The 27,593-nt window shown below is 65.2% G+C and overlaps 10 protein-coding genes across 10 annotated transcripts in view; 4 read left to right on the plus strand and 6 right to left on the minus strand.

The window, feature by feature from the left end:
• PFL1_01036 (uncharacterized protein) overlaps positions 1–1,563 on the plus strand; it is a gene marked incomplete at both ends in the record, with an annotated part of 3,186 nt that extends 1,623 nt beyond the window's left edge. The window contains 2 exons of the mRNA XM_007878536.1: positions 212–1,006; positions 1,091–1,563. Of these exons, the coding sequence (XP_007876727.1) occupies positions 212–1,006; positions 1,091–1,563 (1,268 nt within the window). The remainder of the gene's footprint in view (positions 1–211; positions 1,007–1,090) is intronic.
• An 861-nt stretch (positions 1,564–2,424) lies between these two features.
• PFL1_01037 (uncharacterized protein) lies at positions 2,425–5,903 on the minus strand (the record flags this gene model as incomplete). The annotated part of the gene is made up of 5 exons (XM_007878537.1): positions 2,425–4,733; positions 5,090–5,143; positions 5,233–5,275; positions 5,374–5,766; positions 5,880–5,903. The coding sequence occupies 5 exons, from the start codon at positions 5,901–5,903 to the stop codon at positions 2,425–2,427; spliced, it is 2,823 nt and encodes a 940-aa protein (XP_007876728.1).
• A 571-nt stretch (positions 5,904–6,474) lies between these two features.
• Positions 6,475–8,992, minus strand: PFL1_01038 (uncharacterized protein; the record flags this gene model as incomplete). The annotated part of the gene is made up of 3 exons (XM_007878538.1): positions 6,475–6,752; positions 6,866–8,027; positions 8,123–8,992. 3 exons carry the CDS (start codon positions 8,990–8,992, stop codon positions 6,475–6,477), a joined length of 2,310 nt encoding a protein of 769 aa, XP_007876729.1.
• A 1,392-nt stretch (positions 8,993–10,384) lies between these two features.
• PFL1_01039 (uncharacterized protein) lies at positions 10,385–11,995 on the minus strand (the record flags this gene model as incomplete). The annotated part of the gene is made up of 1 exon (XM_007878539.1): positions 10,385–11,995. One exon carries the CDS (start codon positions 11,993–11,995, stop codon positions 10,385–10,387), a length of 1,611 nt encoding a protein of 536 aa, XP_007876730.1.
• A 2,248-nt stretch (positions 11,996–14,243) lies between these two features.
• On the minus strand, positions 14,244–15,911 carry PFL1_01040 (uncharacterized protein; the record flags this gene model as incomplete). Its single annotated transcript, XM_007878540.1, has 2 exons — positions 14,244–15,617; positions 15,759–15,911. 2 exons carry the CDS (start codon positions 15,909–15,911, stop codon positions 14,244–14,246), a joined length of 1,527 nt encoding a protein of 508 aa, XP_007876731.1.
• Positions 15,912–17,170: 1,259 nt separating this feature from the next.
• On the plus strand, positions 17,171–18,259 carry PFL1_01041 (uncharacterized protein; the record flags this gene model as incomplete). The annotated part of the gene is made up of 1 exon (XM_007878541.1): positions 17,171–18,259. The coding sequence occupies one exon, from the start codon at positions 17,171–17,173 to the stop codon at positions 18,257–18,259; it is 1,089 nt and encodes a 362-aa protein (XP_007876732.1).
• Positions 18,260–18,556: 297 nt separating this feature from the next.
• On the minus strand, positions 18,557–19,357 carry PFL1_01042 (uncharacterized protein; the record flags this gene model as incomplete). The annotated part of the gene is made up of 2 exons (XM_007878542.1): positions 18,557–19,092; positions 19,201–19,357. 2 exons carry the CDS (start codon positions 19,355–19,357, stop codon positions 18,557–18,559), a joined length of 693 nt encoding a protein of 230 aa, XP_007876733.1.
• A 793-nt stretch (positions 19,358–20,150) lies between these two features.
• Positions 20,151–21,353, plus strand: PFL1_01043 (uncharacterized protein; the record flags this gene model as incomplete). Its single annotated transcript, XM_007878543.1, has 1 exon — positions 20,151–21,353. The coding sequence occupies one exon, from the start codon at positions 20,151–20,153 to the stop codon at positions 21,351–21,353; it is 1,203 nt and encodes a 400-aa protein (XP_007876734.1).
• A 957-nt stretch (positions 21,354–22,310) lies between these two features.
• Positions 22,311–24,776, plus strand: PFL1_01044 (uncharacterized protein; the record flags this gene model as incomplete). Its single annotated transcript, XM_007878544.1, has 2 exons — positions 22,311–23,816; positions 23,898–24,776. 2 exons carry the CDS (start codon positions 22,311–22,313, stop codon positions 24,774–24,776), a joined length of 2,385 nt encoding a protein of 794 aa, XP_007876735.1.
• A 769-nt stretch (positions 24,777–25,545) lies between these two features.
• Positions 25,546–26,418, minus strand: PFL1_01045 (uncharacterized protein; the record flags this gene model as incomplete). Its single annotated transcript, XM_007878545.1, has 1 exon — positions 25,546–26,418. One exon carries the CDS (start codon positions 26,416–26,418, stop codon positions 25,546–25,548), a length of 873 nt encoding a protein of 290 aa, XP_007876736.1.
• Between the last annotated feature and the right edge of the window lie 1,175 nt (positions 26,419–27,593).

Raw genomic sequence — 27,593 nt, forward strand, 5'->3', positions numbered from 1 at the left:
GCGAGCTGCTCGTCCACGCCAGCCCGCGTGGGCCGGCGACGGCCAACGCGGCCCCGAGCCCAAGGACGCCAGCCTCCGCCTCAGCCGGTCGGTGAAGCTCGTGCCCAGCGTCTTGCTGCACTCGTCAACGCACGAGCGGGTCAGCAGCCCCCCGCACAGCCTCGCAACGCCAGAGCCCAGCGTGTAGCCGCGCAGCCTCGCAACGCCGCAGCTCAGCGCGCACCCGCACAGCCCATCAACGCCGGGGCTCAGCGCGCTGCTTTCGATCCTTACGACGAACGCGCGTACGAGATCCCTCCGGGATTGCGGGGCAACGCCGAGGTGGAGGGCGCGCAAGCCCGTCTATTCGCTGCGCTGGACAACCTCAGGACCATTCGAGCCCGCACAGCGGCGCTCGCTGCAGGGCTAGGGCTGCAGACTCGTCCGGCATCGCTCCTGAATGCTGGTGCACAGAACCGCCCGGCTCCAGCGCTTCTCGATCCGAGGGCAGTGCGTCCTCCGGTCCAGACGCTCAACGAGGTCCGAGCCGAACGTCGGCTGGCCGGACCATTCTACAGAGCTGGTCCCGAACGCGCTCCGGCCCAGCGTCCCGCGGCCCAACGTCCCGCAGCCCAGCGCGAGCCTGCTCAACGCTCCGCTGCTCAGCGTGCGCCGTCCCAGCGTGCTCCGGCCCAACCGCCTCGCCCTTCGGACGCTAACCCTCTAGCCAACCCTTCTGACGGCCGTGTCGCTGGGAGCCTCGGTGGCATCCGAGATAGCTTGCAGGGTTTCTTCGGCATCTTCCAGGGTCGGGCTCAGTCCGGCGCCGACGCAGCCGGGAACGCCAGCGGATCAGGGGCCCGCCCAGGCACGCACAACGAGGGCGGCGCCGCTGGCGCCCGTCCGCCGGGAGCACGACGTGTCGCCGGCGAAGACTCGGATTCCGACGAGGCCGTCTTCTACGACTACGATGAAGACGTCGGCGACGCAGAGGCGCCGCAGTCGCGACGCGATGGTCGTGCGGTCCGTGAGTCCGACGGTCAGGATGGCCGCACGGCCTCTGGCAGCAACAGCCGCCAGAGCGGTGCACCCTCTCACCGCCCCCCTACAGCGGCCGCAGGTCCCAGTCGAGCCGTCGCCGCCGGAAGTGGGCTTGCGCAGGCAGCCCTGCCTTCTACTGGTCTTCAGCAGAGTGCCTCGAGCATCCGCGATCAGCAGGCCCGACGCGGTGCCCAGGACAGCGATGACGACATCTTGGACGGCGACGACCTGCTGTACAGCGACGACGACATGGACAGCGAGGACGACTTCATGGCTGACATGCTCGAGGCTGCGCGCATGAGCCTCGGCCTCGGCCCCCACGACGAGGTGCCGATCGAGTACGTGGCTGGCCTCCAGAACACCGAGCGTGCCCGCCAGGGACAGAGGGCCGAGCCCGCACGCAGCGACCGCAATCGGCCCGCCGCCGCATCTGCCGCCGGCGACGGTGGAAGACCGCGCGGCGAAGGAGGACCGGCGCCGCCACGCCCCGCTGCCCGCAGTCAGCCGGACGCGGATGGCGATGTCGAAATGGGCGACAGTTAGGTGCGCCACGTCGAGACGGGCGACGTGGCCGGCGGACCTCGAGGCAGCGGCCACGGCAATGCCGCAGCCGACGACGACTCCGAGGGAGCCTACGCAGACGCCAACGACTTCCGCTGGTCGGTGCCTCCTCCGGCCCTTTCATCCACCCACCATCTCAACGCTCACGAACGCAGCAAGCAGCCAAGTAGGCTCACGCTCCGTCGCTGCATCTCCAAAAGGGACTCAACGGCCCCACCAAGCCCGCTCAGCAGGAGCAGAGCGCACAAGCGGCGATCCAGACCGCACGCAGGACCCCCCAACAGGGAGGGATCACCTATCGAACACAGAAGGCAAGGGCGCCTTGGACCCGACCGACCGAGCCCCCAAACAGACCCGGCACAAGACAAGACAGACTCGGCAGCATTCGTACAAACTTAGGTAGCATTCGACTCTCTGACCGCGACAACAAGATCGGGACTCGACACGATTCGATTCGGCCAGCGGCTCCTCTCTTCCCCCTCGTAGCACAGCATCCCTCTCTCGAACCGGTCCGGACCGGTATAGCCTCGCAACTCGTCCTCGTCACTTCCAAGCATGTACCCGTCCCGTAGTTAGCAAGCCGTGTAGATACCACCCCGCCCCCCCTGTTCACCATCCCCACGTTCCGGCTCCTTCGTCATCCAAGTTTTCATTTGTGTATAAACCCCCAGATCGGCGCGTGGGCGCGTGAGTGTGAGCGAGCGAGACGGGTTCTGGGTCAGTACGCGTTTGGGATCAGTGGACGGCTCGGAGGCTGCTGCAAGGCGGTCGGTTTCCGTCGGTCCCTCGGCCCGGGTTTCCTCCTCGCCCTGCTTTGGGATCCCTGACGACGCTGGTGTGCGTCTACCTCTGTCCACCTTCGAATCCCGGTGCGCCGAATGGCCAGCCATGCGGCGGTGGCGGCCCCGGATGCGGGTGCGGGTGTTGATGATGATGCGGTGGCGGCGGGAAGGGCATCATGCCCGCGGGAGGCATACCGCCATAGAAGGGGGGCGGAAACTGATGCTGCTGCTGCTGCTGCTGCTGCTGTTGGTGCGCCTGCGGCAGCGGCGGCGGTCTGGCTCCGAGCGACCCAGAGAGGATGGCGAGCATATCGTTGGGCGACGGTCCAGAGGCGGTGCTGGGGCTGCCGTCGCGCATGGCCGATTGGTGCAGCAGGCGCGCCAGGTCGACGTTGGACGGCACCGCATCCGCCTGCCCCGCTCCTCCCCGGTGCTGCGAGGGAGATGCGGGCGCACCAAAGTAGTGCGGCGGCAGCGGCGCTTGGTGCGCCCCGCTGTGGGGCGCCTGCGGCGAGTGGTAGGGCTGTGCTGTTGCCGCACTTGACCCGGGCGACAGCATCGACAGCAGCGTCTGCGCTTGGCCCGAGGGAGCTTGCGGCGACGCCGTCGGTGGCTGCTGCTGCTGCTGCTGCTGTTGCTGATGTCCGCCGGACGGAGCAGAACCGCCCATCAGAGCGGCAAAGACACTGTCCGACGATGACTCGCCGCCGGGCAGGCCCTTGCCGTGTTCGGCGTTTGATGCGGTGGCGGGCGAGTCGTGGCTCGAGCCGAGGCTAGTCTGCGACGGCTGCCGGTGGTGGTCGAGGAACGTCGACGACGAGGGAGAAATCATGCTGAGCAGCTTGGCTGCCTGGATCGTCTTCTGCGGTCGCGGCGCCGGCAGCGGCGACTCGGACGGCTGCGGGGGCGCGTGGCGCGGCGCCGCGGGGCTTGCTGGCAGCGGCGACGAATTGATCAGATCCAGAAGCGCCCGGTTGCCGCCGGCCGACAATCCCTGCGTCGCTCCACCTTGCTGCTCCTGATGGTTTCTGGCTGCCGCGCCGCCACCTCCGAGGCCGGCATTGAGGGCTGCCAGGAGGGAAGCGGCCCGCTGCTGCTGTTGCTCGCTCAGATGCTGACCACCGCTCGATGTACCCACGGAGGGGACAGCACCGGGTCCTCGGAGAAGGTCTAGCAACTCCTTGCCACGAGGATCGCCGCTCGCCTCGATCATTTTCGCGCCGAGACCGTCCAAACCGGCTTGGGAGCGGGGCTGACCCACCGGCACGGCATCCGTCTCCGAGGCGCCAGTGCCGAGGCCCAGCAGAGCCTTGAGCTTTTCGCTCGTGGGCGGAGCCGGCAGCGGCCCAGGCTTCTGTTGGCTAGTAGCACCGGTCGAGAAGGTGGGAAAGAGGCTGCTGCTGTCGGGAAAGGCGGGGACAGCCGACGCGGCCTTGGCCGCGGGCGCAGGCGACGACGTGGCTGCATCGTAGTCGGCCGCCGCAGCAACGCCCTTGGGGGCGGTCACTCCTGCGTCGCCCGCTCCCGGTGCAGGCTGGGCGGAGCGAGGCCGGTTCGGGTGGCTGTGCTTGTTGGCGTGGATCCACTGCTTGAGCCTGCCGATGAAGGGCGAGATGAGGTAGAACTTGCCGCCCATGCCCGGCGGCGGTTCCTTGCTCTTCTTCCACGTCGGCAGGTCGCCCAGCCGGAACCAGGCAATCTTGGAAATCTCCTTGCGCGTCTGCGCTTCGAACTTTGTCTGGTCGCTGACTCCGGGGACGATGTAGAGCCGGATCCGCTGCTCCCTCATCGTGAGGTCGAGGTAGTCTTCGCTGTCCGGCGGCAGGAGAGACTCGCAGTCGTAGCCCGTCTCCTCGAGGACCTCGCGGATCGCACAGTCGCGCTCCGGCTCGTCCTGGTTGATCTTGCCCTTCGGGAAACCCCAAGCCGCCGACGACTTCCAGCCCTTGACCAGCAAACACTTGTTCCAGTCTTGCGCGAGCAGGATGGCTCCGCACACGGGCACCCGCGTCTTGTACTTCATGAAGTCATCGAAGGCCGCCTCGAGATCCTGGTTGCCGCCGTTGCCGGTGATGTACCGCTGGATGAGGGGCACGGCGATCGACGACGTGTGGAGGAGGTACGACGAGAAACGCCGCAGGCCCAGCGATGGGAGCGACGGGTTGAGCGGGCGCAGAAAGTCTTCGTAGAACCAGTGGCCTTGCTCGACCTGGAAGCAGATGCGCTCGATGCTTGCAAGCTCGTCGGCGGGCAAGTTGACAATGAAGCGACTGCTGAGGTCCTCGAGCGTCTCGGCAAACGTGAGGCCCTTGTACGCAGCCATGGGGTCGCGCGACCCGCTGCTGGAGCTTGCCACGTTAATTGCTGGGCCTGTTGAACGTGGCGGACGGCGGAGTGCAGCAGGGCTGTCAGCAATTGACCCATGACGCGAGCAGCAAGAAGGGATGAAAAGCGTAGCAAGAAAGGGGCACGAGAAGGCAACATGGCTCCTCCTCGCAGCCCGGAGAGCACGAAGGCAGAAAAGAACAAAAAGGCCCGTTTCACCGACGTGCTCACCGAGTAGTCTTGTGTGCAGGGACGTCCAGATTCGACACCGCCGCCGGCCGAGCGATGTGCTGACAGACTGACCCTCCCGTCTCCGAACATCGTCGCCCCGTTCGCGCCACCCGCACTGCCCTTCTCCGGCCGAGGTACCGCCGTCCGAACAGCTTGCAGCACAAACTCACCTCCTTTGAAGCCCTTGTCTCCGCCGTGGATCTCAGGAGTGATCCAGGAGCCGTCTGCACCGATCAGAGGGCGGATGTAAGATATCCTTCTGTTGAGTCTCGCAGCTGCGGCTTCTGAGATACTGTTCGGAGCGGTCACTCACAGAAGTCTCCCTCCTGGGCGACGACCTCGTCGTCGTCGACCATCTGCCGCAGTGCGGGCGATGCAGTGGTGTCGAGACGATCTATGAGCAAGGGCGACGTCGTGGATAGGGTGCTCCGACTCGCCTCGAAGCTAAACTCACGCATTTCCAGTGACCGAGCCTGTCGGGGTCGGTCTTGGACGAGGCGTAGAAGCAGAGGTAGTCTTTGATCTTGGAGAAGGCCGGGGTGGGTTCAGGGTAGGACCAGATCCTGGCAGGCACGACGGGGCCCTGCTCCTCGCTGAACTGGAGGTCGTGGTAGGCGGCGGTTCCCTTCCACTCGCACATGGTCCTCCTGGCCTTTGAGGGGCGGATGAGGTCGGTGCGCACGCTGCTGGGAGGGAAGTAGTAGGTGGGCGGGTGCGAGGTCTCGAGGACGCGGTAGCCCTGCGTCGTGTCGGCAATGGTGAGCTCCTGCTTGGAGGGGGTGACCCAGATCACTCGCAGCCTGGCGCTCGTCGGCTGGAGGGCGGGGGGTCTGGGATAGTTCCAGACCTGCGATGCGGAGGTAGCACAGGCGGAGATCAGAGCAAGCTCGTGGTCAGCGTCGCTCGTCTTGCCGGGTTGGTAGGGATGGCAAACGGCAGCTGGCACCTGCCTGTCCTCACATTTTCCTTGGGCCTGGGTGGCATGGTGAAGGGTGGCGCAGTGGCCTTGGGTGCGGATGACGGACGCGGTATGTTAGACAGTCGCTATGACGATCGGAGTGTGTGTAGAATAGGCCTTGACTGGCTGCGGATGGCGTGACTGAAGCTGGAGGGTGATGGTTGTGCTGAGGGGGGCGAGGCGGTGCGATGGTGCCGTCTAGTTGGGCGGCGACCCAAAGTGGAGCAGGCTGCCCGCCTTGCGCCTGCCTGGCCTGGCCTGGCCCTCTGACCCTCGCCAAAGCGCGCGGCGCCTTTCAAAGAAAGCGGGGCCGCACCCGGGCAGCCCGCCCACTTTCGCAGCTTCTTCGGCTTGCTCAGCCACCGCCTCGATTCACGCCTCAAACAACACCGAGCAGAGGCAATACCCATCGATCGGTGCAACACGACCACGGATCAAACAGGAGCGATGCGGTAGTATACAGAGTGCAATGCATGCAAATGGGCAGGGGCAGGACAGGCAGACAGAAGCGGGGAGCGGGGATCCAGCAGCGAGGAGCGTACTTGGATGACCGAGGAGCTGAGGTCACGGGCACCGACGGGTGCCCGCGGGCGGCCCTCAGGCGATCCAGCTCTCAATGGTGCGCTTGAGCCACCAAGCGCTGACGTGGATGGGCCGCTGCAGAAAGGCGTCGTACATTTCGGCGCTGCTGCGCGTCGAGTCCTTGGACAGCTTGAGATCAATGGCGCCAGCAAACGACTTGGACGTCGACGACAGCGAGAATGGATCCACGTTGTTGATCGAATCGGCCCAGGTGCGGATCTGCGACGCCGGCACCGGCCGCTGGCTGGCGATCTGCTCCTCGTTGAACAGGCTGCCGTGCAGACCGTAGGGCACTGTCGTGACGAGGCGGCAACGATAGTGAAGAGGCCAGAATAGCATGTCAGCGGAAGACGTCCAATCCATTCACCGCCCTGATGCGCCCGAACGGTTCGTCTCCGAAGCTCACCTCTTTGCGGAAGCTTGATGCGGCAGACGACGTCCGTCATGCTCTTGGCATCGATGATCCACAGCTCGCTCGTGGCCTCCGGCAGCACCTCGCCAGACGTTGGGTGCAGGCCCGTCCTCTCGTCAAACGCGTAGAACATGAGCCATCCATCGTCCTCGGCCAGCTCCGCTTGACCCGCCTTCCGCGCCCGCGGGACAAGGGTGGCCTCCTGTGCGTACCAGCCCCGTGGCATCTCAAACACCTGGATCGTGTCTGGCGGGGAGCCCGGTGCCCGCTCTCGCTGCTGGGCGAGCACCTCGACGACGGTGCGCGTATCGACGCTCTCGCCGCGGCCGAGCTTGCCCTGGCTCCAGAGCTGCTTGCCGCGCCGAATCAGCCTCTCGGCGTCGACCTTGACCAGGCAGTCGATCTTGGCCGCCTTGGCCAGACCCGCGTCAAACGTGCCGTCCTTGAGAGAGGTGCCGTAGATGTATCTCGCCTCCTGCAGGCCGCGCTCCTCATTGATCGAGGGGAACTCGAAGGGGATGTCGGAGAGCGCAAACTCGTGGCTGATGACGTTCACGCGGTTCCCCTCTGCTTTTCCCTTGCTGCTCCGGCTTCGGGACGCTGCCACTTCGGCGACCTCTTCGGGCTCGGACTGAAAGCGCCAGTAGTAGAGCTGGCACTTCTCCGGGCAGTTGGCCGGAGGCAGCACGTGCGAAGGAGGGAGCAGGTTGCCTGCGCTGTAGACGAGCGTGGCGCTGTTGAGCCTGCACGCCAGCATGTTGACCGAGTCGTCCTCGCCATCCCAGCTGTTGGCCGTGTGGAAGACGCAGCAGGCCTCGGGGCTCTCGTACCAGCGCACCTCATCGGGCTGGTGGCGAGGAAAGATGCCAAACCGGCTCGGCTTGGTCGGGTCGTAGTCGAGGATCGGCCTGCCCTTGACCATGTTCATCATGTCGAGCGACAGCGGAAGGTCGAGGATGACGGTGCGGGTGCGTGTCGCACCAAAGTCGTGCATCATCTTGGGCTGCGACAGGCCTCGGACGGGCACGCCGAGCAGCTTTCTGGTGTTAGGCTGCGATCCCTTCTGCGTTGCTGGGATCACCGTGACCCGCAGAAAGGGCGGTTCGAAGCACATGTGGTAGAGCAGGAGCTCGCCGCTGATGGGGTCCACGCGGGGCTGATGAGCCGAAGGGAGGCGACAGGATAGGGTCAAGTCAGCATGCGTCGCACGGAGGACAATTGCAGTGGCCTTGACGCGTGATGTGCACTCACATGAGCCGTGGTGAACTCGCGCAGCATGCCCAGGATAGGCGGCCCGGAACCCCACCCTTTGCCCTTGCGCCCCTTCTCCTCCTTTGAGACGGGGCCCGCTGTTGACGCAGCGTCCTGCGTCTGCTCCTCGGGATCCTCCTCGCCCGTCCACCAGCCAGCGGTCTCGAGGCCAGGCAGCATGATGCGCATGGGCGGACCGCTCTCGCAGCCGGCCATGGCCTTGCCATCGTGCCAGTAAATGCTGGTGTTGGCCGCACCGATGCGCTTGAGCTTCTGGTCGCGCTTCAGCCCGAGGCCTGGCAGCCAGGTGAGAAATGCCAGCAGCACCGTCCTCAGAATGGCGAGCAGGACGCTGATGAGCGACTGCCTCGGATTGACGAGGGTCGCAATCGAGGGCAGAAAGGGGTAGCGGGAGCGCTCGGGAGTCGAGAGGACGAGGTCGGTGAGGATGTAGCGGTTGAGAAACGAAGGCTGGATGGTGCCGTCGGGCAGGGTGCGGAAGAGGACGCCGGCGAGCATGCCGTCTGCGTCGAACCAGTGGGCGTCGCGGTCGGTCTCGGTGTTGGCCATGGGGTTGCCGCCATTGCGAACATACTGGCAGCCCGCCAGCTCGGCGGGGATCTGGCCCGAGACGAGGCAGTCGGTCAGCGGGTACTCGAGCGTGACGGGTGCGTAGTTGCCCGAGAGGTAGGGGTGGACGGAGCACTTTTTCGAAGACTTGCTGCGCTCTAGCACGGGGCGGCGAGGGATGGCGTCGCCGTCAGGGATGACTGGCGGCTCCGTCGTCGACGAGAAGCTGAGGCCGGGCGGTGTCGGCAGGTGAATGAGTGGCGGTTTGGCGTGGCGCGGAGGCTTGCCTGGCGAGGCCATCGCCGCCCTCGTCTGGCGAGCACTTGCCATCGCCCCAGTCGCGAGCGGGTGGAGCAGCGGTGGTCGTCGTCGTCGTCGTCGTCGCTGTCTTTGTGGCACTCGCGTCAGTCGTTGTGGTGGGAGCAAGCCTCGTCGGTGCTCGCAACGGATCGCGATGGGTGGCGGATGGTGCTGAGAGGTGGACGGTGTCGAGGTCGAGAGCGAGGGACCGGCCCGCTTGTCGTCGCGAGCTCTGTTTCGAGCGCCGACTAAGTGTCGTCGTACTGTCGGCGGCACCATAGAAGGCTGGGCGAGCAGGGCAAGGGTCAGCATGGACCGCCTGCCTCTGCGTCTAGGCTTAGGCTCTCGAGCAACTCGAGCAGCAAGCGCTAAGTCGAGCCAGAGTTGCTTGGTGAGCGGGCTGACTGGATCGACCGATTTCGCCAGACCCTGAAAAATAAAGCGGCACGGCCCGGCGGGGGGGCCGTCTGGGCAAGAGACCCTGCCTGCGTGGAAAGGGCACGCACGGCTGCTGAGACAAGCCAAGCAGCAGGCGGTGAGCAGGCAGGCAGGGCAACTTCGAGAAGGTCAGCATGCCATGCATCCTGGCTAAAGCGGCTGGCTGGCCAGCCTGCTGCTTCGGGGGCGTTCCGAGGGGTGAGCAGGCCAGCTGGGCTCCACGATCGCCGCATCGAGGGCATGAGGCCACCAGAGGCAGGCCACGGCAGGCGAGGTGGAGGTTGAGTCGGCCAGGATGACGTCGGCTTGCGCACGTCGCCGGCATGCCCATCTATATGACGATTGTCCAGCGCTGGTCAGCCTGGCTCGGATCCGACATTGGCGTCTCTCACCGGATGGCCCCCCCTTTTTCCTGAGCCAGGCTTTGGCCCGCCCAACCAGGGGCAAGAGGAGGGCGAGACCGTCTCGCGCCCGCAAGAAGCTGCCAGCCCTTGTGGCGCTCACACGAGGTCAGAACGCCGCTTGTCAGCGCTAATTGGCAGCTCCAGAGCATGCCACCCCATCTGGTGCTCGAGTGCAGCGGGGCCTTCGAAGGTCGACACTACTTTCACGCACGGTTGTCCAAGGGACGAAGACGGAACCATCGGACTCGGAGACGCACAGCAGCGCGGAGCCAAGGATGTCTTCAAGAGATGAATTCAACAACAATTACAATGTCCCATGGAGATGGGGGAAATAGGTGAGATGTGGAGAGAGAGAAAGAGCGACGGATACAGGGGGGGGGACGCTTTTATGCTGCGAAGTGGCGAGTACGGAAGGTCGTGACTAGTATGTATCGTGAACGGGAAACATGCGAGGGGAGGTCGAGATCAAGCAAGGGGAAGCGGAGGGTAGGGACGCGGAAGACAGAAGCCAGAGGCGACAATGACAAGTGACAGGAGTCTTTTACGGAGATCAGAGGAACCTGCCAAACTTGGTGTTGTCGACCTTGGCGTTGGCCTTGAGCTCGCCGCGCTTGACAATCTGGTAAGTCTCGCCAGGGGTGACGTACGCGGCGGCCTTGCTGTTGACCCTCTTGGCAGCCTCCTGCGCGTTGAGCTGCTCGGCGGCCGCGGCCACGGCCGACGTGACGGCCGGAGGCGTGCTGTCGGTGGGCGTGGCGGGGCTCAGGTCCTCGTCGTCCGAGGTGACGGGCGACGGAGGCGCACCGGCGGGGCGGTTGCTGCTGGTGCCGTTGGCGCGGTTTTCGCGCTCGGCCTTGGCCAGCTCGTCCTTGGCCAGCTGGTAGCCGCCGTCGAGGACGCCAACGCGCATCATCGAGAGGAGGTTGTGTGCCGCGTTCGAGTGGTCGTAGACGCCGCCGAGGAAGGCCGTGGTGGCGTCCTTGCCGATCTTGGCGGTGAGGAGGTGGCGGCCGCCGGGGTGCTCGTCAATGAACGACGACACGTCGTGGATGAAGCCGTGGACGACAATCAGGGGGCGGGTCTTGGACTCCTCGACAAAGTCGTCCCACGAGATGACGGGCAGGTGCGACGACGACTTGGGCCACTCGAGCTGCTGGCCAAACTCGTGCGCCTTCTGGAGCTGCATCGCGAGGCGGCCCTTCTTGACCTCGTTGTCCGGGAAGGTCTTGAGGTGCGAGGCGAGGCCGAGGTAGCTCATCAGCGAGATGAACCACTTGGTCGGGTCGTACTGGTACCACTGGATGGCGTTGCGGAAGTCCATGGGGAACTGGTGGTGGAAGTTGTGGTAACCCTCGCCGATGGTGACGAGCGCGGTGACGAAGTGGTCGCGGGGCGTCATCTTGTTGTCGAACGAAGCCTCGCCAAGGTAGTGGGCCAGCGAGTTGACGCAGAAGGTCGAGTGGTGCACAAACACGAGGCGGGCGACGGCGGCGTAGAAGAAGCCACCCCTCCAGTCACCCCAGCCGAGGCCGGCGACGAGCGTGGGGAAGGCGAGACCCCAGAAGAGGATGAGGGGCAGGTAGAACTTGTGCTGGAACTTGATCACCGGGTTCTTGCGCAGGTCCGAGATGTCGGCCACACCGGGCTTCCTGCGCGGCTTGACGAGCATCCAGCCGAGGTGGGACCAGAAAAGGCCAAAATGCGCACCGTAGGGGTCGAGGTCGGTGTCGGTGTAGCGGTGGTGGGCGCGGTGGCCGCGGGCCCACCAGTGGATCGAGCCCTGGACGGCGCCGGAGCCCATGCAGGCGAGGAAGTACTGCAGTGGCGCCGAGGCGTTGTAGGCGCGGTGGGCCCACAGGCGGTGGTAGCCTGCGGTGATGCCGAGGCCGGTGAAGAAGTAGTAGACGGCGGCCCACGCGAAGGTGGCGGCCGACAGCTTGGTGGTGAACATGCCGTAGATGGCCAGGATCGGGGTCGAGGTGAGGGCGATGAACGAGACCCATTGGATCTCATTGAGGATGTTCTTGGCCTGGATCGGAGGGAGGGGCTTCTCGGTGGCCAGCACGCGTGCGACATAGTCGTCGGGGATGTTGGCGTCCGCGAACTCCTCCTTCTTCTCGACGGAGGCGGCCTGCGGCCTCTGCTTGAGCTGAGCGGCCATGGCGGCTGCGACTGCGGTGGTGGTCGTAGCGGCGGTGGTGGTAGTGGTGATGGTGGTGATGTGGATGTCAACGGCTGCGGTGATATGCCGAGCGTGACGGTGGGGTGAGAGTCAGACGCGTTCGTGAGGACTTGCTCCGGGCAGAGTCGCGAGAGCGCTGAGAGGATGAGGGGGGAAAGAGGGAGGTGGGGGGTATGTGGTAGCGTGAGCGGATGTCGAGGAGGAGATGGGCCGTCAGCGCTTGGTTTTATAACACTCGACGAATAGCGGTCGGCCAAGGCGGCCTGGCGGTGGCGGCGAGCATGGGGTGCTGGGGCAGGCTGGGGGCTACGGATGCCGGCGCGCCCGCTCTGTCCGATGGGAGCCCTGCCGTGGTACCGCGGCCCATACAGCACTGCTGCCAAAACTCCACGCTGGCCCCTGCTTGTCTGTTCAGCAGCGGCGACGGTTTGCTGAGGCCAGGCCTAGACGCTGGGCGTAGCCGCGGGGCGGTGATGGTCCGCCGTCCGGTCGAGAGGATTTGCGCTGTCGGCGAGGCGGAATGGCAGAGGCCGGGATACCCCTACGTGGCGGCGACACAGAGGCAGGCTGGCACCTGTCGAAATGGGCAGAAAATTTCGTGCCGTGGGGGGCAAGGTCCCAGCCGACCCGAATGTTGGGGCGGAGGATGGCGGCGAGGCCACAGCGCAGGCTAGAGGCCACCGTGCGCCGCCACCCGCCAGCCTGCTCGGCCACGCACACACGCACGCACTCGCCTCGCTCCGCCCCGCCTCGCCTCGCCTCGCCACGCTCCGCCTCAGCTCGCCTCGCCGCGCAACGGGTGGCAAATCCAGACGCCCCCTCTGGCGGCCACCGAGAGCTCTTTCACACACACGCACACTCACACACACGCCACCACCAACACCACCATCACGTTCTTCGAGTTCGTCGACGACATCATCCTGGCGTCACAAATGAGGCTGCTAGCGGCAAGCGAGGACGGATAGCTTATCGCCCGTCACGGCCAGGACCGGTTGCGACCCGAGGGCCCCCCATTGCCAGGCAGGCCACCCACCACCACCGCCCTTCCCGACCGGCCTCGCCTCGCGAGCAAGCTTGCTCGATGCGAGAGTGTCCTCGAGTGTCATCGGTCCCGTGTCTTTCCATCTCTCCTCTTGGTGCCAGGCTAGCTATCGTCGCTAGCACGTCCTCTTTCACGAGCTCAGGTGTACGGTACGGTATCACACAGTCACCTTGCTTGCCTTTCTTGATGTGATACGAATGGGAAGACCTACTCGAGTTGCGTTGCAGCGGTGTCACGTAAGAAGGCGCGGTACGGTACCAGCCGTGGGCCTAGGCTGGCCTGGCTGGCCTGGCTACCTGGCGACGCCCCTGCTTCGCCTTGACCTTGTCCTTGCCGCCGCTCGTTTGGCGCACAACGGATGGCCGGGGTGCGCGATACGACGGCGAACCACCGGGCCCTGCGCTCCCCGAACTGGCCCGACCGCCGGACTCGCCCCAAACTTTTTGGGGGGCGCCCGCTCAACATGTGAATAATCGAGCAGCCTCGGAAGTCGGAAAATTCCCTGGCTGCCGGCAGATCCTTTGACCGAGATTCGTTTTTTCTTCTCGGACGGGAAAGCAGGGCGACTGTGGCAAAAGCTCCGGCTCTCCGGGCCCAGTGCCACGCACCCGCATCTACTCGACGCACGGCTGGCGCTCGACGACCGCTCCACCAGGGCCAGGCTGAGCAGCGGCAGTCAGGTTGTGGCTCAGTCCATTCTCGTGACTCGTGACTATGACACAGTGACCGCCCGCAGGCAAGGTAGGCAGGCGAGGCAGGCGAGGCAGACAGAAAGAAAGCGATGAGTTGATTTGGGAGGGAGATCATGAGAAACCTCCGCGCTCGGTTGAATGACATGTGCAGGCTTCGTGACGTGATCTGTTCGTACAAGAGAGTGGACTGGGAACGAGGCAGGGAAGGGATGAGGGGATAGAGAGAGACCTGGATGCGACTACGAGAAGGTGAGTTTTGTTCTTGCTTCCTTTCACCGGTAGCGAAAGGAAGAGAGACTGCGAGAACTATGATACGGGGATGGAAGGGGGATGCGAGGGGCCATGGCCGCGGGGTAAAAGAGCGTACGTTGAAGTGCGCATGCAAGGGACGGGAGAGGGGGGCATGGCCTTCTTGAGACGAAGGGGACGGTGGAAGATAAGCACCGAGGAGAGGGGGGACGGATCAAGAGCCGGAGAGCGACGCGAGCTCAGCTCAGGCCGAGGGCTTCTTGATCGACGAGGTGTCGGGGACACCGGGCAGCGGGAAGCTGGTGGCAAACGCCTCGACGTCCTTGTTGAGCTGCTTGACGGCGTCGTTGTCGCGGGCGACCTTCATGAAGTCGACGAGCTTCTTGCCCGACACCTTCTGGATGTCGAGCGAGATCTGGACGACGCGGTGGAGGAACTCGGCGACCTTCTCCATGTCGCCCTCGGTCATCGAACGGCTGGTGAGGGCGCCGGTGCCGATGCGGACACCGCCGGGGACGAGCGCCGACGTGTCGCCGCTGACGGCGTTCTTGTTGAGCGTGATGTGGGCCAGGTCGCAGATCTCCTCAACCTTGGAGCCAGTGAGGCCGAGCGGGCGCAGGTCCCACAGGATCAGGTGGTTCTCGGAGCCGTCAGTCTGCAGCTTGTAGCCCTTGGACGACAGCACCTTGGCAATCGCCTGCGAATTCTTGATGACCTGGGCGGCGTACGTCTTGAACGCCGGATCGGCGGCCTGCTTGAGCGCGACAGCAATGCCGGCGATGGTGTTGTTGTGCGGGCCACCCTGGCAGGCGGGGAAGACGGCAGCGTTAATGCGGCCCTCAATGGTCGAGTCGCGGTCCTTGCGGAAGAAGATGAGACCGGCGCGCGGGCCGCGCAGCGTCTTGTGCGTCGTCGTCGTGACAATGTCGCAGTACTCGAAGGGGTTGTTCTGGACCTGGGCGGCGACAAGGCCCGAGATGTGGGCAATGTCGGCCATGAGGTAGGCACCCTGGCCCTTGGCCGTCTCGGCGAGCTTGGCGTAGTCCCAGTCGCGCGGGTAGGCCGAGCCGCCGCAGATGATCATGCGGGGCTTGAAGAGGTCGGCGTTCTTGTGGAGACCCTCGTAGTCAATGTAGCCGGTCTTGGTGTCGACCTGGTAGGGGAACGACTGGAAGTAGATCGACGACGCCGAAATCTTCTTCTTGGCGGTGTAGTAGCCGTGGGTCAGGTGGCCGCCCGAGGGCAGGCCGAGACCCATGATGCGGTCCTGGGGCTGCAGGAGCGCAGTGAAGGTGGCAAAGTTGGCCGTCGAGCCCGAGTAGGGCTGCACGTTGACGCCCCAGACGGCGGGGTCGAGGTTGAAGGCCTTGAGCGCACGCTGCTGGCAGAGAATCTCGAGCTGGTCGATGTACTCGTTACCGCCGTAGTAGCGGGCGCCGGGCAGACCCTCGGAGTACTTGTTGGTGAGGATCGAGCCGTTGGCCTCCATCGTGGCGAGCGAGGTGAGGTTCTCGGAAGCGATCAACTCGAGGCCAGAGAACTGGCGGTAGGTCTCATTGTCAATGATCCTCTGGACCTCGGGGTCCGCCTCGGCCAGAGGCTGGTAGAGGACCTTGTTCTGCAGCGGCGGGAAAGGGAAAAAAAATATCGGGGAGATTACAGGCGGTCAGCCATTGCGGCTCCAGAACGCTGGGCGGTGTGGGTCGCGAACCCATCATCGTCGACGTCGGTGCGCTTCCCGATGCTCTTCGCTACTCACGTAGTCGGTGGGGACGGCGACGGACATCTTGGTGGCGGTGGTGGCAAAGTGTCGTGGGGCGAACGAAGCAGGGGCAGCGCGAGGCAAGATGGAAGTGGTCGACCGGAGGAGGTTGGTGGCGAAACGGGCGGCGGTTGGCAGACGGGCGCTCATGGAGGACCAAGGGTTATATGGAGGTGGGGAGGGAAGGGAGCGGGGGAATGGGCCAGGAGCGAGGGGAAGAAAAGTGGAACGTGAACGCGCGATGGGGCGAAGGGCGGGGCGTGCGTGTGTGCGTTCGGTTCAGAGGCGGGCGGGCGGGCGAGGCAAGGCAAGGTAAGGCAACCGGCGCAGGGCAGGGCAGGGCAAGGCAGGGCAGGGGAGGAAGGGAAACTCGATGTGGCAACCGGGTACGAGCTGCGAACTTCCATCGATTGATAAGTGAAACGGCCGGGGCTCGCTCGGACGCTCCAGGGCTCGGGAGCTGTGATTCGTCGGACTCGAGTCAGGCCCACGTCGGGCGGGGTCACCGCCAGCAGCACACGTACAGCTGTCAAACCCGAAGGGAGGGCGGCGCCGTAGCCTGGCCTGGCCTGGCCTGCTCGAGGAGGGCGGGCGTCGGGCGGAAACATGCGCCCAGCCAGCTGCCACGGGCGAGCCTACGCCCTGACCCCCCCACCTTCCCTGCCTCCCAACGAGCGGAACGGTCATCCTTCGCACGTAACGGCGACGGCGACGGCGGTGGCGGCGAGCGGCATACCCTCTAGCTGGGCGGTGGCGGAAGCGTCGGCCTGGGCAGAAGCGGACGAGCGCGTGCCAGCGGCGAGCAGGCCTCGCTGGCCGGTGTTGGCAAAACTTTTCTTTTGCTCGCTCGCGGGCGGCTGGTTGTTCTTCTTCGGCTGGCGTTGCGGGCGCGCTGCGAGGGTCCTCGCTCTTTCGCCTTCTTCCCAAAAGAGGCAGGCTAGACCAGGCTGGAGCCGGGGCCACGGCGAGCGCCCGCCTGAGTCAAAATTTGCCAGCGTGCGAGCCAGCGACTGCACGCCGCGCGCGCAAGGGGTGGGCAGCCAGGTGCAGACCAAGCTGGGCTGCCGTCAAACGTGGTTGGAGTCGGGCGGGCGGACGGGCGGGCGGTCGGTCGACTTCCGGTCGGGTTTGCCGCCGCTGGGTCGGCCGGGCCCGCCGACTGCTGGGCACCCGATGGCGATCATGTAAGCAGGGGGGGAGAGAACTTCGACCTCGGACCCGAGAGTCTCAATCAATTTGTGGCCCCCCGCGATCGACCCGGCCTGGACTGATCAGACTCGGCGCCGCCTCCACCAGCAAGGGTCCCTGTTTGAGCGCTAGCCCTGAGCCCGACACCTAGACGACCGCCTTCTCTCCGTTCCACCTCAGCCATCGGCCCTCAACTTTCCACTCCTCGCACCGTTAGCACCATGCCAAAGGCAGAAGCGGGCTCCGCCAAGGCGGTGGCCAACGCCATGAAGGCGCGCGGCCTCACCAAGCTGCGCTTCTACTGCCAGGTGTGCTCCAAGCCCTGCCGCGACGCCAACGCCTACAACAACCATATCAACTCGGAGGCGCACATGCGCCGGATCGAGGCCCTCACGTCGTCGGGCAACCCCAACAAGATTGTCGACTCGTTCAGCGACGAGTTTCAGCGCGAGTACGTGCGCCTGCTCAGCCGTCGCTTCGGCACGCGGCGGATCAACGCCAACCAGGTCTACCAGGAGTACATCGCCGATCGCCACCACCTGCACATGAACGCCACCAAGTGGGTGACGCTCTCCGAGTTTGTCAAGCACCTCGGCAGGGAGGGCATCGTTCACGTCGAGGAGACCGAGCAGGGCTGGTACATTTCGTGGATCGACAACTCGCCCGAAGCCCTCGCACGGCAGGATGCGCTGCAGAAGATGAACCGCGCCAAGGTCGACGACGAGCAGCGGTCGCGCAAGCTGCTGCAGGAGCAGATTGAACGCGCAGAGAGGGAAAAGGCGGCCGCCGGAGGCTCCGCGGGCGACGTCGGGCCCAAGGTCGAGGAAGGTCTGAAGCGCGACGGCAACGCCCCGCTCAAGATTGGCATCTCGCTCGCGTCGAGCTCCAAGAAGGCGACAGCGGACTGCGAGACTGCCTCGGCCGCCACGGCCGCTTCTTCGTCGTCGGGCTCAGCTGAAGCTCCGGTCGCCGCCTCGCCCTCGGCGACGGCACCTGCTACGTCGGCGGCTTCTGCTTCGGCGACGCCCGCCTTCCGCATGGGCTTCAACCCGCTCAAGCAGGCCTCCAAGGCATCCTCGTCGGCACCGGCCGCTGCCGCTGCACCGCGAGCGTTTGGCGTCAACCCTCTCAAAGCCGCCTCGTCCTCCAGCACGGCTGCTGGCGAAAAGAAAAAGTCGAAGCCGCCAAGCTCCATGACGATGGCCGAGAAGATTATGATGGAAGACATGGAGCGCAAGAAGCGCAAGGCCGAGAGCGGCCGCATCGCCGGACCCACGATGCAGCAGAACGTCAAGCGCAGCCGCTTCTGATGTCGGTTGCCGCCGCTTGTCTCCATCCAGTCCGTTCGGCGCGCCGCCCGCCGATCCGCCGACCAGTTCCCAGCGCATGTATAGTACCGCTCACCGCCACTTGTACCACCACCGTCATGATACAGTCCTTTGTTCCGCCGCCCTGGTCAGAGCCTGCTCGTCGTCGCGTCGCGTCATTGCACCGCCAGGACGCCAGGCCGTCACGCGCGATGATATCCTCAGCTGCACCTCGCGGGACATCATTGGAAGCATCGCTGACAAGTCGAGTTGAGAGCGCGCGGGGAGGAAGGGGAATCTCTAGCTAGCGCTGACAAAGTTCCTCGCCTTGATCTTCTCCTTGTTGGCCTTCCTCATGGCCTTTTTCCGCTCCTTTTCCTCGCGCTCGCGCGTCTCTGCCTGGAGGTCGATCTCCCCGCGAACGGCTGCGTCCGCCAGGCCGGCAGAGATTGCCTCGCTGCTGAGGCCCTCGACGGGGAACTCTCCGTCCGTTGCGGGGGCGGCCTTGTTGAGGCCAGCGCCCGCCTTTGCCTCGGCCTTTTCCTTTGCCAGCTGGGCGGCGCGGGCGAGCTTGGCGTTGCGCTTGGCCGCGGCGCGCGCCTCGCCCTTGGACATTCCGGCCGTCTCGAAGGCGGCGAGGGACGAGGCAGAGGCGATCGAAGGGTCGTCGAGCAGCTTGAAGAGCCATGGTGGGTACGCAGCGTCCTCGAGCGCGACGGGGTCGGCCTTGTCTTTCAGGATCGAGAGGCCGGCGAGCACAGTGCCTGGTGGCGCGGCCGACGGGATCGATGGCGTCGATGATGTGCTCGCGACCGCTGTCGGCTTCTGTGCTGCTGCTGCGGCGGCGATAGCCGGAAGCGTGGAAGCGCGAGTCGGGAAGGATCCGGGTGGTCAGCGGAACCCTCGCGAGCCGCTCGGAATGACGATCGGCACCGTCTACGCACCTGGCTCAGCCTCCACCTCAGGCTCCTTTCCCTTGCCGCCCTTGGGCCCCCTAGAGACGATCCTTGACGTGGAAAAGGCGGCGCTGGACCTGTACGAGGGGCCAGCGGTGGCCTGGAGCGCCCTCCGCAGGACGGACCGTGTCGGTGCAGCGAACATGATGACGGGGGGGCGCAATAAGCTCAGGCGAAAGGCCAAGGAAGAGGTGCAGCAAGTCCGGCGCGCAGGTGATTGAGGCGTGAGGGTTGGAAGAAGGGGTGGCGTGTAGCGATCGACTGGATGTGATGGTGAGCAGCGGTCAGGAAGAACCGGAACGTATGGGGCGGCGATGCGGGTGGCTCCGCTTAGCGAAAAAGGTCGGGCGAGGCCGTCTCGGTGCCGAGAGGATTTGGCTGGCCAGGCCAGGGCCAGGGGCGGCGTCGGCGGTGGTGGGCGCAAGCACGCAGGCAGCCCTGTCTGCCAGCCAGCCTGGGTCCTGGCGAGGCGCGTTGCAGCCCAACACCCCTGCGCACGCCTCTCTACCTCACCTTTCACCTCTCACCTTCCACCCCGGCCTCCTCCATCCTTTACCCCGGCTCCCTCACATTCATCGTGGCCTGTCCGTCTCGCTCTCGCATTCTGCCTCACCTCGACGCGTTCGTAGCCTGATCCGCTCTGTTGCGTAGCACGCACCGAGTTCACCAGCCAGCCATCGCCCCCTCGTAGTCCCGCACCACACTCTTTCGACCGTTCGCTCTTCGTCTTCTCAGCATCTCGCACACTCCTCGTGGCGTCACTCAACACGTCCGCCGTCATCGACATTGATTCTGTATCCCAAGCCTACTTCCGAGGCTTCGCCAACTAGGCTATACCCGCGTTCGACATAGCAGCAGTCGCACACACAGAACGACCGCAAGCCCCCTCAGCCGACCCACCCGAACCACCCGGCCTGCGCGACGAGCGACCGCCCGACATGGCCGAGAAACGCAGATCGATGGCGCTGCAGTCGTCAAAGACTCGCAAGCGGCTGCCAACGCTTGCAGAGGTGCTGGCCCGCAGGACGTCGCCGCCCGTCGACCTCTATTGCTTCTACCTCTTCCTCCAGCGCGAGGGATCCGAGGACTCGCTCGACTTCTGGCTCGACGTCCAGCAGCACGAGAACCTTTGCCGCGCCTACTTCAAGGACCTGCGAAAGAGCGGCAAGAGCGTTCGGGACGACTGGCCGCTCTACTACCGCGAGGCAAAGGAGCGCGGCAGCATCTACAACAAGGTCAACGGCATTAATGAGGAGGGCTTCGAGGAGTTTCCCAGTCAGGGCGGACCCGCTGGTGGCAGCAGCATCGGCCACGGACGCGGCGCCGGTGCCGAGACGCCAGACTTCTCCAATCTCTCGCATGGCATCGAGGCGACCACGACCGGCGAAAGGCCTACCAACGGGCCTCGATTCCCCGGCGACCCAGACTACCTTGCACAGCAGACGCGCGCCGAGCGCAAGCACATGCTGGCTAAGCGCGCCAGCGTCGCCCCCACCGTCATCTCGCGCTCGACGGCCATCACGCGGATCGACTTGGTGGCCAGCGCCGAGCGAATCTACGCGCGATACCTGCTGCCGGGCAGCGAAAAGGAAATCTACCTCCCCGGGCCGCTGCGCATCACGAGCTTCCCCATCAGCTCCGGCTCGCTGCCGCATCCGCAGGACGAGGAGCAGCAGCGCGCGCTCGCCCGCGTGCCGGACATGTTCCACGCCCAGAAGGAGTACGTCTTCCGCACCATGGAGGCCGACGTCTTCCCGCGCTTCCTGCGCTCCAAGGCGTTTGGCAACCTCACGCCCATCTCTGCGCTGGTCCGCCTGAGCCTCGGCCTGCTGGCGCTGTGGGCCGCGCTCGCCACGGGCTTTAGCTTCATCTTCCTCGACGTCGAGAGGACCAAGCGGCTCTGGGTCATCCTGCCGTTCTCGATCGCGGTGCTGCTCATCATCTCGCATCAGTACGAGCTGGACCCGATCCTCGTCTTCCTCTCGCAGTCGGAGACGACGCCGTTCCACCTGATTCGCATCCGCGAGCCGTACGTCAAGAAGCTGCTGTTGCAGCGGAGCCTCGGCGTGCTGCTGCTCATTGCCCTGATCACGGCCGCCTTGACGGTGCTGTTCGTCTTCGTGCCGGGTCATCGCCTCTGATACGCACGGCGGCGCCTCGTTTCGGGACGCCCACGTCGCCCTTCTGGACACTCCTTTCCTTTGTTGAATGGCCAGGGAGCGCGACGATCGCCCCAGGTCGCAGTGTTAGAGGGAGAGCCGGACTCTTCCTCGTCGCACGCGGCACCCAAGTCTCACGACCTGGCTCCCGCAAGCTTTTCGATTCCTACATCGCCTTGTACTCTTCCCTCGCTGTTCCTCTCCGCACCCCTCGCCGCTTCGGCCCTCGATTGGCCTTTTGGCCATCTACGATACCCAGCATCCCTTCTTAGCCAATGCTTTTCTCCGCCATTGGGCCGAGCACGTCGGCAATCTCACTCTCGTTTAGCTGTTCATCGCTGGCTGGAGCCACGTTTGGCCATGGCTGGAGCCACGTTTGGCCATGGCTGTTCGTGCTTGGGTTGTTTGCTTATGTTGCCTTCGATGCATGTCGCAGCAGCACCGAGCTACGAACGGAAGTGCGATGGCCGACGAGATGCGATGATGGCCTGTCCACGAGGGCCTCCGGTTGATGGCCGGCATCGCGGATAAGGCCATCAGGGGTCGACCCTGTTCGTGATGGCCGGCCTGGCCGCGGCAAGCGAGCGGCACGTTCCTCTTGTGCTTGTTTGGCCCGCTTCCATCAGACCCACCAACCGACGACAGAAATCCACCAGATCGACGGCGCCAGCATACTACTGTAGGCACATCATGGATGCCGGCATCCGGCCGAAGCCTTCTTGAACTTGCTTGCTCCCGAGACCGAGGAACGTGGGCTTCTTTTCCCCCACTCGCAGCCTTCCAGGTCGTCGACGGAGAGGCATCCGGCAAGCGCGACCGCTGCCCGCCGCTCGACATGCCCAGAGCCTGATCCTGAGACTCCTCCTCTCCCCTTCCGGCCCTCCTAGCTTGTCGTGCCGCTTGTTCGCTCCCTCGCAGCTCGCGAGGCTCACGTCGACGATGTCGTCCGACCTAGAAAAGCAGGTTTGCGGCGACAAGCTCGTAGCCCTCGACGCCCGCACCTCGCTCCTGGACCGTCCTCCTTCACCCGCTCGGCCGCCTCCCCTATCCCTGTCGTCCCCGACTCCGGATCTCGACCGGATATCCGTCAAGATGAAGGTCTGCCTCCTCGCCGTCGTGCTCGCCTGCACTGCTGGCTTCGCCTACGCCTTCCCTGCCCGCGACCAGCGCCTCTTTGAGGCAAGGGCGCCCGGTCCCGCCTCCCCGTCCACCGACCACGGTGCCTCTGCTCCAAAGGCAGCGTACAACACCGCCGCCTACACTGCTCCCAGCGCCTTCCCCACGTCGGCCTTCAAAGACTACTACTTCCTCGCCGCCGACCACACCGCCGAACCGCGCCCCGTGGTCACCGACGTCGCCCGCCACGCAAACTTCCCGGATAGCCTGCTCAACCCCACGCTCGTACCTCCCGCGCCCGCCGCTACCGATGCCGTCTACCCTGTCCCCGTCGGCCGGCCCCAGGGCAAGAAGGGCGATGCGACCGACTACGCCGCCGCCATCGAGCGCAACATCTCGGCCATCCTCGACGGAACCCAGCCGTCGTGCGACAAGTGCCTCGCCTCACTCAAGGTCGCACAGCAGCTCGCCCGCACCTATCCCAAGGCGGCGCCCGCGGTCATGATCGACCTGTGCAAGCGATACAAGTACGCCTCCAACGCCAGCTGCGAGGCGCAGTACACCGGGCCCGTCCTCGGCGCCGTCTACACCCAGGTCCTCAGCTATGCCGATTTCGACTCGCCCTCGAGCACCGACGCCCAGTACATCTGCGCCAACCTGCTCGGCGCCAAGTCCAGCTGCCCGCTGCCGGCGCCCCGAGTGCTCGACGACGAGTTCCTCGACGCCTGGTACGGCGGCAAGGACCGACGCGCGCCGCCGCCGCCTCCGCCCAAAAAGGTCCGCGCCGGCAAGCCGCTCAAGGATGGCGGCAACCTCAAGGTGCTGCACATGAGCGACATCCACGTCGACCCGCGCTTCTTCGTCGGGGGCGAGGCGGCATGCACCAACGGCCGGTGCTGCCGCGCCGACGCCTACAACAGCACGCTCGTCCCTTCCGCCGGGTTCGCGCCAGGCACGCTGCCCCGCGCCAACATTTCCGAGGTGGCCGACTACTGGGGCAACTACCGGTGCGACACGCCGTGGTCGCTCGTCGTGGCGGCCCTCGAGAGCGTCACCCACCTCAACGGCGGCGACGAGGTCGACATGACGATCCACACCGGCGACATGGTCGTCCACGACGTGGCCCAGTACATTTCCAAGGACCTGGTGCGCTACACGCAGCAGAGCGTCTTTGACCTGATGAAGATGTTCCTCGGTCACGGCCCCGTCTTTAACGCCATCGGCAACCACGACACGGCTCCGTCCGACGCCGCCTCGCAGCACGCGCTGCCCAACGCGAGGGGCGAGCAGTTCTCGTGGGACTGGGACAATGTCGCCCGGCTGTGGGAGGTGAGTCTGCCAATATGTCGCATCGCATCGCCAGAGGATCTCGCTTGCTGACGTATCCAACCCCATCGTCCACCCGCGCAGGCCGAAGGCTGGTTCAATCACAGGGAGGCCGAGCAGGTGCGCACCCACTACGCCGGTTACTCGGTCATGCCGCGCAAGGGGCTGCGCATCATCACGATCAACACCGATTTCTGGTACAAGGGCAACGTCTTCAACAACATCCACACGCGGGACCCCGACTACAGCGGCACGCTGCGCTTCCTTACCGACGAGCTCTTCCACGCCGAGGAGCGGGGCGAGCGCGTGTGGATCGTGGGCCACGTCCTGACGGGCTGGGACGGCAGCAACCCGCTCGACAACCCGACCAACCTGTTCTACAACATCGTCGAGCGCTTCGCGTCGACCGTCGTCCACATCTTTTTCGGACACACGCACGAGGACCAGTTCAACCTCTTCTACGCCGGCGACGGCGCGGCCCAGACGCTCGATGCGGTGCGCGCCGTCAGCTTCATGGCGCCCTCGGTGACGCCGGGCAACAATGTCAATCCGGCGCTGCGCATCATGGAGGTGGACCCGGAGACGTACGAGGTCATGGACTGGCACCAGTTCTATACCGAGGTGCCCACGTTCCCCAGCCTCGAGACTGAGCAGCACGGCCCCGTGTTCCAGCACCTCTACTCGGCCCGCGAGGCCTACGGCGACTTTACCGCGCAGCCCGACGGTCTCGTGTGGCCGGAGAACGCGCCGCTCAATGCCACATTCTGGCACAGGCTCACGGTCGAGATGGAGCACCGGCCCGAGCTCGTGCAGCGCTTCACAGTCAACCAGGGCCGCAACAGCCCCAAGAGCCCAAAGTGCGAGGACGAGGCGTGCATCAGCGCAAAGATCTGCTACATGCGCAGCGGCTCCGCGGCCATTGGCAAGAAGTGCCCGCGCGGCTTTGGCAGCGTGCAGTCGTAGATGGCCGCCGGGCTGCAGCAGAAGCAATCAGGAATGATAGAAGAACAGACGCTCCAAGTGGCAGTGAGGCCCTGCATCTGTGTCGTTTTGCTGTGTCTGTGTCGAGCCTGATCGCCCTTGTTCGTCTGCACCCGAGGGTCGGTGGCTAGGTCGATGTCGACAGAACAGCAGCAGCAGCGAAGAGGACCGGGCTGGTCAAGCCTTGCTTGCACAATTCCTCGGCATTTTCTCAGCCTTTTCTGGTGCCGAAACAAGGCCGTCGGCGGATTGAGCGAGGGAGCGCACCGTGCGAACCTGCCTATCCTTGGCGGGACCGCCGCTGCAACGAGGCCAAAGCTCGAGCAGGCCCTGCAACAGCAACAAGGGGCGGGACTCGACCATGCCGCTTGCCGCGATCACGGACAATCTAACGAAGCGGACCCAGCCACGGACGATCAAGCGGGGGGCGAGGGAGTGACTTGTGGGGGTGGATTAGTGTCCATGGTGAAAGCGGGAAGCGAACGAATAGGGGGATGAATGAACAGGCGGCCCGGAAACAGGAGTTCTGCACAGGGGGGCGGATAAAAAGTATCGACGCGACGCGCGACATAAAAAAAACACGAGGCGGCGGAGGGGCGGCATAGGACTACGACGACGACGACGACGACATCGACGCCTGCAACGCTGCTGGCTGCAGACGACGGCGAGCTGCGCCGACATGGGGCGCGCTCAGCAGCGACGAACGACGAACGACGGCAAGGGGGGCGGCGAAAGCGACGGGAACGCCGCCTTACATGTCGGCCTCCCACTCGGGGGCGCGCTTGACCTGGGTCTCGATCGACCTCTTGCTGGGCGTCTTGACGGCCTTGCCCGTCGAGATGGACGGGTAGTAGCGGCAGTTGGAGCTCTGGCCTGCGGGCTGGGCGGCCGGGGTGGGGTTCTGGCCCTGGTACCAGGTGGAGCCGCCGTAGACGCCGGGCCACTGGCCCTGGGTGCCGTCGCACTGCTCAAAGACGCCCGGCTCGTAGTTGGCCGGCTCGTTCCACTGGCATCCCATGACGTCGTAAATGTGCGGGCACCACTGCTTGGCGTACGGGTCCGTGGCGCGGCACGCCCGGAAGCAGAACTCAGTGGCCGACATAAAGTTCTGCCACTCGGGCAGCTGCTCCCAGTTGCCCGTGTAGGCGCGGGTGAAGACGAGGCCGCCGATGGGGTTGCCGAAGCCGGTGGCGCCGTGCGGGTCGAGCTCGCCGCCCTCGTCGCCGGCCTGGACGTGGATCTTGGTAAAGTCGCCGGTGCCCGTGACCTGGACGAACGAGGGCGTCTTGAGGAAGTGGGCGCCCTTGATGGTGCCGTCGGGGATGAGGCGGGTGCCGTAGCCGCTCTTCATGCAGTACGACACGAGCACCTCTTCCGAGTCGCCGATGGTGACGTACTTCTTGGTGTTGGGCGGGCCGTAGACGCAGAAGTCCTTGATGCTGTTGATGAAGGCGTTGGCGCACTTGGCCGTGGGGCTCGAGGCGCCGTAGCGCGTCTGGCAGTCGTTGTACGACGTCTGGCCGCCCTCGGCCTGGGTCTTGGCGGGCAGGTGGGCGGGGTCGTAGAGCGCAGAGACGCTCAGGACGCCGGCGACAAAGGCGAGGAAGGCGGAGCGCTGGAACATGTTGGCAGGTGGTGGTTGGGCTGGGCGGGGGAAAGGGATGGGAGTTCCGGGGAGGGTGGCAAAGAGAGAGAGAGGGATGGATAGAGAGGAGGGGTAGGCCGGTAAAGACTGAATGTAGTTAAAGAGGTCGGTCGCTGGGCGGGGCCAAGAGGATGACGTTTGGGTCTTGACAGAGGGGGAGAACGGGAACAGGGACTGGAGAGAGAGGGGGCAAAGGGATGGGAGAGAGGTGGATGGAAGGAAGAGAGAGAGGGAAACGAGGGCAAAGAGGATGAGGCCTTTTGGACGTCGATGGGTGGGTGGGTGGGTCAGTCGGACCGAAGGGCGGACGGGACGGCTGACCCGTCGACGGAAACCAGACGACGGCGACGACAACCCAACCCAACCCAGCGCAACCCACTCACCCACCCGTCGGCCGTCGGCCAACCGTCACGGCGGCACCGGCGGGCAGCCAAAATGGACACAGCCCCTCTGCCCACTGCGCCTCCTCTGTCAGTCCACAATCAGGATTTCGGCGGCCGGCCGACGGTCTCCGTCGTTGTGTGTGCCCTGACCCTACCTGCTGTGCGAGCAAGGAGGCCAGGGCGAGGGACGTGTTGTTCTCCTGCGAGTGAGCGAGCGGCGCGGCGAAGCAGAGCGGCGGGTGATGCGGGAAACCCCCGTCTTTCGACGTCCCCCGGTCTGGAGCGCGCGCATCTCGTCTGGCCTGCCCGCTCGCTGCCTGCCGTAAGTTACCTCGGCCCTCGACCCCGTTCTCCGCTCATCATGTATGTCGACCCGCAGGCCGCAGGCCGCAGGCAAGCCTCGTCCCGCGCCTTGCCTTGCCCTGCCCTGCCCCCGCCGTGCCATGCCTTGCGCTGCGCTGCCCTGGCTCTCCCTGCCCACCCTGGAAATGCCGAGCGGAAAGGGGGAGCCGGGGTTCCTCGTCCTCTCTCGCTTAGCCTCGACCTCGAGAGCTCGTCTCCGGCGGGTTGGATCTTTCATTTTCCTACGGTATTCGAGCAGACGTACGTCCCTTCGGCCCTCGACTGTCCTCGCCCCGAGAGAAGGAAAAACCCTCCCATCGGCTGTGTTCCTACCGTGCGCTGACGGTGACGGCGTCGACGGTGGCGCGGTCATCGCTCGTCGGTTGTCGACAGGGAAGCCTGGCATCCTCTCGCTGCGCCGCGCAATGC

This window comes from Pseudozyma flocculosa (assembly GCF_000417875.1).
Source record: "Pseudozyma flocculosa PF-1 unplaced genomic scaffold scaffold00002, whole genome shotgun sequence".
Taxonomy (NCBI): domain Eukaryota; kingdom Fungi; phylum Basidiomycota; class Ustilaginomycetes; order Ustilaginales; family Ustilaginaceae; genus Pseudozyma; species Pseudozyma flocculosa.